This window comes from Scardinius erythrophthalmus, assembly GCF_964197995.2.
Source record: "Scardinius erythrophthalmus genome assembly, chromosome: 9".
Classification (NCBI taxonomy): Eukaryota; Metazoa; Chordata; class Actinopteri; order Cypriniformes; family Leuciscidae; genus Scardinius; species Scardinius erythrophthalmus.
This window is the reverse complement of record NC_138229.1, coordinates 27,798,738-27,809,368: the sequence shown is the minus strand read 5'-3', so window position 1 is coordinate 27,809,368 and position 10,631 is coordinate 27,798,738. Positions and strand designations below refer to the sequence as shown.

Genomic DNA, 10,631 nt, shown 5'->3' with positions numbered 1-10,631 from the left:
GGTCCACTTTTAAACCTTACATAGTATACATACTATCCGTTACAGCCAACAGTGGTGATTGCTTATGGTGCATTTTACTTTCCGTAATTAAATAAAGTCTATTGCTTGTCTGCTTTTCACTGAATAACGCATTCAAATTTGTCTTCACAAACGTGGCTGGAATAGTCGAACCTGTTGGGAGTGTCCACATGCTTTTTGGCCATATCATTTCTATAACCCGTTCAGACCCTGCGTCCATTACAATGGACATCACATGATGTCAACCCCCCTTTTTTTTACTTCTGGAGCATTTCACCTAGTTTAAAGCCTGTAGTAGTCCATTAGATTGGACGCTTGTCATCCAATCAAATGGCAGTAAAGCTCTGCATGTAATTATAAAAAAAAACACTACTTTGAAGAGAAGCATGTCAGCACTTCACTCCAAACACAGAAGCAAGCAACATTTTCTATGGTTTTATTTAAAAAAAAATATATATGTTTGCCAGTATTTCATAGTTTGTATGTAAAATAGAAAGATTTAACTTATTAATTAAAGTTAAAAATCGATTGTAGAATTGCAAATTTTAAATCAGGGTTTTTTCAAATGTGTCTGTCCATTAGAATGGACAGTGGGTTCAAAAGCCTGTTACTGAAATCACATTCCAGTAACTGAAGTCCAGTAATGCTGATTGCAATTTCTTATATAAAAAATCTACATCACAGTACCGATACATTTTTGAAACTTTTTCATATGCAGAATATATAGTTCTTGAAGTGCTTGAACATATAGCTGATGGAAATATCTCAGATGTTGACTTTATGTGGAGTGATGAGGAGGAAGATGGAGATGTAAGAAAAATATCCATATTTATAACTGTATAAAGTCAAATGACTAGCTTCCGGCCAAACGAACATACGGATTTGACTTAAATCTAAAGCGTAACTTGAATATGAATTTTTTTTTTTTTACACAAACGCATTGCTTCGCATCAGAAGGCCTTTATTTACCCCCCAGAGCCATGTGGAGCACTTTTATCATGGATGGATGCACTTTTATGGGTTTCCAAAACAGAAACAACCATTCACTGCCATTATAAACCTTAAGAGGCCAGGACTTTTTTTATTATAACTCCGACTGTATTCGTCTGAAAGAAGAACGATATACACAGAGGATGGCTTGAGGGTGAGTAAATCATGGGTTAATTTTAATTTTTGGGTGAACTATCCTTTATTGGTATAGTACACCCAAAAATGATATTTGTCATCACTTACTCAAGTTTTCTAAATCTGTGTGAGTTTCTTTATTCTGCTGAACACAAAAGAAGATATTTTAAAGAATGTCGGTAACTAGACAGTTGACAGTAGCCATTGACTTCCATAATATTTTTTCCTACTATAGCCTATATTTTCCTTACAACTACATATTATATTATGATGATATAATATTATCATTATTAGTAATTATTTTGAAAATTATGATAATATTTAGCAGTAATGTATCAATATAGATATTACAGTACAATACCGTATAATTAATTACAGCAAAAGCAGAACAAATGACGAAATACAGTAAAAATACAGTAAAGTACTATTTGGTAGTTTACAGTACTGATCTTGTGTACTGTAAAGTGAATTACAGTACAGTTACTGGAAATCGAAATACAGTAACTTGCTGGCAACCGTGCTGCCAGTAATGTACTGTAGAAATACAAGAAAATCGTTAACAGAGAAATTGTTTCAAAGATTCACACAGGAAATTACTCTAACATGAATGCATTGATTGATTTTGATTGGTTTATTTTGTTATGAATAAACAAATGAGCGATCTATAAAGCAAAAACCTTACAAATAAAGTTGAAATGTTGTAATGTTGTTAGTTTTTGATCTAAAAAAAGAAAGATGCGCAAAGAAAATGACTCTAACATGACCATATTGATTGATTCTAAGATATTTAGTTTGTTACAAACAATGTGCAATCTGTAAAACAAAAACCTCAAAATTAAAGTTGAAATGGTATACTGTTGAAAAGTTTTTGACCTTGAGAAAAAGCTTTAAGTATATACTAACAATTGTTATGTTTATTATTTAATTTTATGTTGGTACATTTTTGTGAAGTACACCTGTTTTGACCTGACGTCCATTGAAATGGACAAAAAAAATTACAATTAAAGCCAAACATTTAAAAAAAAAATGTATTTGGTCTCATTTATAGAAGTCTCATGAGCTGGGAAAATGTACTTTTATATTTTTCAGAAACTTTAAACATAATTCAGGTCTGAAGGGGATAATAATAATAAATCGTTAAAAAAATTATACATGTTTTAAATATATTAAAAATAATAATCAGATAATTACATTTTAAAGAATAAAAATCGAATAGCCTACTTTAAGTAATAATAACATGTTAAAACTACATGATTGCAAAACATTTTTAATGTCGATATATGCTCTTTATGCTCTGTTTATGTTGAATTGGTTTGCAATACAATTCTTTATGAAATGCCATGGCGAAAACCTCAACGCTTCACAGGTGCATGAGGTTCTTTTTCTCAAATGCAGTGTTTTTTTTTTTTTGCCAAACATGAGGTTGTGTGGCCACATTACAGACGGCCTGTTCTTCCTGAAGACCTTGGAACTACATTGCCTTGACATTTTTTTAAAACAATTTTGAGAACCTTTTTCCATGTTGACATTCAGACCAGATATGTAGGTGGGTCTTAAATAGCTTACAATTGGCTATAAATAATTGGCTTTAACCTTGGCATGATGGTGCCATCATGGATCGTGGTACTTCAATGCTTATGATGAAATCAGACCAATTTACTGAGGTTTACAATAGACCAATAGCCTTTCGCTTTACTCATGTTTTCATTTAATTCAAATCTTATGCACTTCATGTAGTGTTAAATGTAGGGATGTACTAATTTTTTCACACACGAAATTGCTATTCCTGTTTATTTACGGTGTACAAAACATTATGGTGCCATTTGTTAAGTTATGCTGCCATTTAGCATTGCTGAAATGAGCCTAAAATTGGTATATGTCATAATGTTGCACTTTAGACATGGGTGTACAAATTCCCAATATTGTAGATTATATGACTTTCTATTGCCTTTATTCTGAGGCAGTTGATGAATCCTGGCAATAGGTGATTTCAAGTTTTACTATCCTTGTGGGTATATTTTGATGTCCCTCAATATAATCATAACAGCCACAGGATGCTGCATAGGTCATGCTGCATGGCTTTTATATAAAAAAATATGCATCTAATTGTACCCTGTCAAATTGTAAAAAAAAAAAAAAAAAAAAGGTTACAACATAATTTTCTGAAATGTAGACATTTTCTGAATGAATTATAAGGTAATTCACACATTTGTATAGTACTTTACAGTAAATTTGTCAGGTTAACATTTTTTTTTTTTTTTTTACTGTACATTTTTTACATTAACATGACATTGTACATCATTTTTTTACTGTGCAGGTTCAAAAGGTTTGAGAATTGATTGGATGGTTGTGGTTTGTTATTGCTGTGATGTCATGTGAGCAGGGGCGTAGCAGCCATTATAAAAGTGGGGGGGACAAAAGCTGTATGTGACCATAGGACGTGACCCAAAGGTGATGTTCATTTTCCTGGCTCAAAACGAGGCGGAGGTGGTAAAATCCTAATAATGTTTAATAATAAGATAATTAAATGTGTATTTTTTTGTAGATCATCATATACCCTAATGTGTTTCCCACATTATTTTTGTTGGTGGAGCTTGGTACCTCTAGGGGGGTCCGGGGGCATGCCCCCCCGGAAGAAAATTTTGTACATTTTAAAGATAAATTCATTAATCTGGTGCACTTTGAGTCACCCGAATCCACTGTTAAAAATAAATAATCCACCCGCAAACCGCCCGATGATATTCTCTGATTTAGATATCTGCATCTGATCATCACATTACAATTATTCAAATTCTGGTATCAAATTATTCAAATTATGGTAACATATCACACTGAAGTAGGCTGATTTAAAATGAACATTTATTTAAAATAAAAGTTCTTCTTTTGGCAAAATTACATTTCCTTATAGCCTAAACAGAGGCTTTACTCCCTTCAAACTTAAATTGTCAATGTTTCATTACATCACTGTTTGAAAACACAATTTTTTTTGTACCTTTTATAAAGGCATTTTCCCCCTAATTTTATGCTCCATCTTTCATTTTAAATTCTTAAATTTGATCAATATATTCAATTAAAATAATAAGACACTAGGCGGTTACCAATCAAATTAAATAATTTACATTGAAAAAATATAACTGTATTAAATTAGATTATTTTAAATATTTTTGAATATACAAATAAGGAATGTTGAAAAGAATGATACTTTATGAAACTAAACCGCCAGTAGGAGGCGGCAGGCGACCGTCTTAATGAGCGAGTCATTGAGTCATTCATTCAAACGATTCGTTCAAACGGCTGATTTATTCAGAATGAGGCAGTTTATGAATGGGTAATTGAATCTTTGACTCAACCGATTTGTTCAAAACGCTGAATCATTCAGTAATGCAACGAGTGTTGCTGTGAGATGCGCGTTCTGCTGTGATCTTTGTTTGGGACTATTTTCGCTGATGAAACAGAGCAAAAACAGTCATTGCGACTAAAATGTAAGTGAGTACATTTTTGAGTACATCAAGTAAAATTATTGTAAGTTAATTTTAACTGTTTGTTTATTGAACTGTTATGAAACCAGTCACGGTTTCAATCTTGATGGCATTCAGGAAAACAGCTGGTCGTGTGTAGCCTAGCTATATATTGTTTCTTAACTAGGCTATATTGTTTCTAAAATGTTATAACTTCACGAGCCTCGACAGCGCACATTAGGCCTATATTATTATCAACTATAGGCTATCAATCGCCACTTACATCAAATGAAATAAAACAGAATCATCCATTCCTCCACACGCATCCATCCATCCATCCATCCATCCACACACGTTTTCGGTGATTGCCTGGTTATTTTTTATTTTTATATTAAAAATTGTTTTAATCAGTGCATTTGTCCGAAAAAAAAAAATGCGGGGGACAGAATCACCGGTTTCTAAAAGTGAGGGGGACGTGTCCCCCCCGTCCCCCCCGGTTGCTACGCCCCTGCATGTGAGTGACAGGTTGTCCCGCCCTCACGCCAGTAAACACGTCAGAGAAGAGAAGTCTCTGCAAGCGGGAGGGGTAGTTGTTTTGATTAAAGATTAACCCTCTGGGCTTCTTCGCCCGAAAACGGGCGAAAACTTGAATGTTTCGAATTGTTTAATTTTTTTGCAACTTGGTGACTTTTCTTTTATTACCTATATGAACACACAAAAAAATCAAGGAGATGATTCTGATATGTTAAAGGGTCGTAAAAAAAAAAGTCACACTTAGCTTCCTCCCGCCCGAAAACGGGCGACATAGGAAATGAATGGGAAATACGAAAAAATAGGAAAACTCAGAGAAACTTTTGGTGGTACAAGCTACAGATCAGCCACTGTGCTGAAAAAAAGTGTACAGCAATGAAGGGGTGACACTCTAGAACATCAAGAGTGCAAAAAAGACACCCTCCCCCCCACACACACACACCCACATACACAAACACACACACACACACACAGAGAAATGAACTGGTAAGACTGAAACAGCACATTTTGCCCCAAACTATATAAAAATAATATAATCATAATAACTCCAAAACTATAGCAAGGAGAGTCAAAAGGTAGGTATCGTTTGAAAGAACTCTTTTAAAATTTTTTGAAAATATAAATTACATTACATTTGGACATTGTCCCGCCAAGAAACGGTGGATAAAAGACAATATATATATATAATTTTTATTATGATTTTGCATATCTTTCATATTTGTCATGGAATAACTCAGGAAGGAAATAAGGTAGGAGGAAAATTCTTTTTTAGTGAAGTCCCCCTGCATGTCAGCTGCATCTGGATAAAAAAATAATAATTTTTGGATAAAGGAATCAAAAATTACAGCATTTTGAAAAGAGATAGCCTTTTTGTACAGTCTTTCACACCCCCTCATGGGCAATTTTTTTCTCCATGAAGAATATCTTGTCATAAAAGCAATAGATTATGTTAATTTTGGGCTCATTTTAATTGTAATAATATGCTGTAAAAAATGAAGTGCCATTTTCAATTATCTGAGAATGTTTCATGAGCTGTATGATGTTTTTGACACATTGCAGTACATTATTTTATAGATTATGAAAAAAAGAGAAATTCTATGTATCAGCAAATAACTCAGCAATACTTAAGAGTTTTTCAAAGTGGATACATTCACTGTAAAGTTCAGACTCTAAGCTTTCAAATGACATCAACTTTGTGTTTATCAAGGCAAGATTTTTGAAAAATATGGTAATAAATATTTTCGCAGCTAGGTTGCGCCTGCTGGCGGTACACTTGGTACACTGAGATTCTAAGCTTTAAAATGATAATGTGTGTTGTTCCATTCAGTGGTTGATTAGTAATAAATTGTTTTCTTTCCGAATGGGAATAAATCAAATAAATAAATAAAAAAGCTATAGGCCGCCTATGGGCGGTTATAGGACATGACACAAATTAATAAATTTTGAAGCCACTAGGTGGCGCTCTTCTCACTTGAAATATTTTTTTTTTAGGCCTGCACTCTATTTTGATGTGAAATGTTGCATTTATTGAAAAATAAAATAAAATAAAAAAAATAAAAATATATATATTAATTCTAATGGAAAAAATAGCTCATAAAAATTACATAATTAATGCAAAGTATCATAAAAAATTCTAAAAATTCTATATAATAATCAGAAAACATTATAGAACAAAACAATATTTGATTGGTTATCCTAGGACAAAGTTAAGTACAATTTTAAGGCTTCGCCCGTTTTCGGGCGGGAGGAAGCTAAGTGTGACCCAATTATGAAGAAGCCCAGAGGGTTAAGAGGGCACATGAATTAAAAAATAATTATGTGCATGGATAAATCATTTATAATAATGCAATATTCCATAAAAAAATAAAATGTCACCATTATATAATTATAATTATTATATATAATTATATAAGAATGTAACATGCAACATATTCCCATGAGAACATCCCGTACCAACATCCCTTGTCTCGCTTCACCCCACCCAAGTGCACAAGATTGGCAGGGGCGAACGAAGACCATTCTCAAGTCTCCAGTAACGAGGGAAAGAGGCTTTTGGAAACAATCAGCCCCCCGCCAGCTCCGAGCGAGCATTCGTTACTGATGGTAGTAGTGAACGCTATAGTAACCCACGGCAGAAACGATGCTGAAGATATTTGCCACAGTCGATTGCTCTTAAATCTACACGCATGAGGCTTGACGCGCTCGATCCACAGAATGTCCGTTTATCTACAGACGTGGGTGGAGTGGTCGGTGTGTGTTTTTGTCTGACTGAAGCATTAGAGTTGAGGAACTTTTGAGAATGCGCGTCTGTTTACGTTGAGCTGAGGAATGGGCGCACTCATGAAGTGAATGTCAATGGAGAATGTTCACGGTCCTTGTTGGCGTCGAGGAATGGATGCATTCCTGCTCTACCTTCTTCTGCTGTTGGGAAATGCGAAGGGATCTAATTATGGCTACGTGGAATGGTCTGAGAGCGATAAAGATCCCGAAATCAAGGCTAAATATCCGATTTACAGCACCGGGGAGACGATGCACCAGCAGACGACCATCTCCAACCCCTTTAGCACCGAGCGAGCGGCGGTGGCGCACAAGCTCGAGGAAGATCTGCCGCGGGTGGTCACCGCTTTCCTGCACACGGGGGACTCATCCATCCTGGAGCATGTCAGTTGTTCACGGCGGTACGAGCTGAGCAGTCTCCGCGGTGGAGCTCACGCCGCCTCGCACTCCTCCCTCCACGGCATCCTCGACACCATGGCGCACGCCACCAACTTCCTAAACATGCTCCTGCAGTCCAACACATCCAGGGAGCAGTATCTGAGGAGGGATATCCAGTGGTACCACGCGCTGGTGACGAGTATGTTGGAAGGGAATCCTAAAATCCACCGGGCAGTGGTCACATTTCACACGGATTCTCCAGAGGCGCTTGGTCCGCAGGTGTTCCTCCAGGCGACCAGAGGCCAGGAGCGCATAGTGCTTCAAGATCTGTCCACCTCCGCGCGCCATCGGCTTAAAAACAGGACGTCTGAGTCCGACTGGTACAACGAGTTTCGGGACCGAAAGAGACCTCAGAGGCTGGCCAAAGGTCGAGGCTTTCCAGCAGCCCAGGGCGGATATTTTCTGGACAGAAGTCATGTCAAGTGGTCTGCGCCCTATCTAGAGTGCAAGCACGGCAGTTTTGTGCCGCACTGGCTCTTAACTCTCTCCGCAGGTTTCTATGGCTTGAAGAATAACACGGCGCCAGAGTTTAGGTAAGACAATGTTATCTATGTTGCTATTGATTTAAGCTTTACATTATTATTATTATTAACATTATTATTAATATTAATAATACTCAGCTCATCCTAGAGCTTTAAAGATACAACCACCAAACTCGTGTCAGACCTTTAGACTGATCGGACTTCATAAAAAATGACAATCAAAACTAACTAACTGACTAAATAAACAAATAAATAAATAAATAAATACACACAAACATAGTACTTATTGATGAATGTTCAAATTACCTATTTAATCTATCATTTACTTATGCTAAGATTTATCTATCTATCTATCTATCTATCTATCTATCTATCTATCTATCTATCTATCTATCTATCTATCTATCTATCTATCTATCTATCTATCTATCTATCTATCTATCTGTCTGTCTGTCAGCCTGTCTCTGTCTGATAGCAACCTTCAAACTTTAAACGTACTTCAAACTCAAGCATTTAAAACTACTGCAAACTTTCTGGACTTTCTTTCTTAAGCCAACATCAACGTTTGTCTTGACTAACTTTTTTTTATTGTTGCATTTATACATCAACACAGACTGAACCACAAATTCAGATTTTGTAACTAACTCCAACTTCATGTTTATGTAAGACAAGTTTTTAGTTTGAGCAAATACATTAGATATATGCTAATGTTTAGATCAGTTATTCACATGATATGAATGTTGAGGAGATGGGGTAATTTCTCTGAATTGGTTTATTAAGTCATTTTGTGTTGGTACATAACCAGAACCTAAACATTTCTATGAGAAAAAAGATTACACTATAGTTCACTGAACACGTGTTGACGTATTATGTGGTTGCCACAATGGTAATACCATTTAGTCAATAACTCAACAACAACAAAAAAAGCTCTTTGGCTGAACATGATTTAGACATGGACTGTTGTTCCATGTGATTTAAATAAGCAAACCCCAATAGAATCAACCATACAACTAACTAACTAGAATCAATAGTGTTAATTTAACATGAATGAATTGTTTTAATTTAAAGAAATGGTTTTCATTTAAATTTAATCCTACAATTAATGCTTCTTGTTTATTCCTGTGATTTATATAATATTTCTTATGTGTTCAGTGTTGGCAGTCCAGATGTGATACTGGAACCAGTATCCAGAGCACTACCATAGTGTTTATTTATTTATTATTAAAACAATTTAAATTGTTGTTAGCAGATCCTCAATTAAGCACAAAGCTCAACACTTCACCACAATGGTAACCACCAAAACCACTAACATAACAGAAACATTTAAATGCCATCATAATAGAAAGTTAAATATTAACAAGTCTCTCCATTTTCTCATCTTGCCAAAAATGCATAAAATAACACTTTATTTCAACATTTACTCTCCCAATTCAAATACCTTTGCAAAGCATGATAAGAAGTGAAAGTCCCGTTTGATTGGGTTACTTGAAACATGTTATTCCAAAGTGAAAACATCAAGTCAAAGAGTAACTGTTTCAAGTCAATTTAACATGAAGTGATCAAATTTGAACCAGAAACCTGAAACTGGTGTTTAATCAAAATGAATTGTTCAAATACAGTGAACAGCATAAAAAATCCTTTTTAGTGTGATATATTGTAACAGTTAATTTAATATCAAAATCGTATTGGGGATTAAATATTGAAATAAAATGCCCTTTTCACAAGATGTAAAATAAATCTCTGATGTCCTCAGAGTGTGTATGTGAAGTTTTAGCTCAAAATACCCCACAGATATTTTTATATAGCATGTTAAAGTTGTCACTTTTTGAGGGTTAGCAAAAATGCACAATTTTTGTGTCTGTCCCTAAATGCAAATGAGCTGCTGCTCCCAGCACAGAGGGCGGAGCTTCAACAGCTCCTGTCTGTTAGCAGCTCCGATTACCTCACACAGACATGCACTGAAAATTTCAAAAACGTTTAGCCTTTTATGTTCAAACCGGAGTTAGAAAGATGGAGAGACTCAAGAAGAAGTACCATGTAGACAACATTTCTGTATGGTTAGTTGATGAATTTATGCAGCTTATGTGTAGTTATCTTCTAGACATTGATTAGCATATTCTGTCTTGATAATCTATAAATCGTGTTCCGGGGGCGGGGTTTATGTAAATTTTAGGGTTAGTGATGTCACTAACCCGGTAGGAATGTCCTGTAGTCCCTACCAGCCATTTGACATAGTCCTTAAAAAGCAATTTCTTTAAAAGAAAATATCTCCCTTTGCTTTGAACGTTGAGCTTCGTAACTT

General features: G+C 35.2%; 1 protein-coding gene across 1 annotated transcript in view; it reads left to right on the top strand.

The window, feature by feature from the left end:
• Positions 1-7,481: 7,481 nt before the first annotated feature.
• gpr158b (G protein-coupled receptor 158b) overlaps positions 7,482-10,631 on the top strand; it is a gene marked incomplete at its 5' end in the record, with an annotated part of 60,242 nt that continues 57,092 nt past the window's right edge. The window contains one exon of the mRNA XM_081373440.1: positions 7,482-8,380. Coding sequence (XP_081229566.1) covers positions 7,482-8,380 — 899 coding nt within the window. The remainder of the gene's footprint in view (positions 8,381-10,631) is intronic.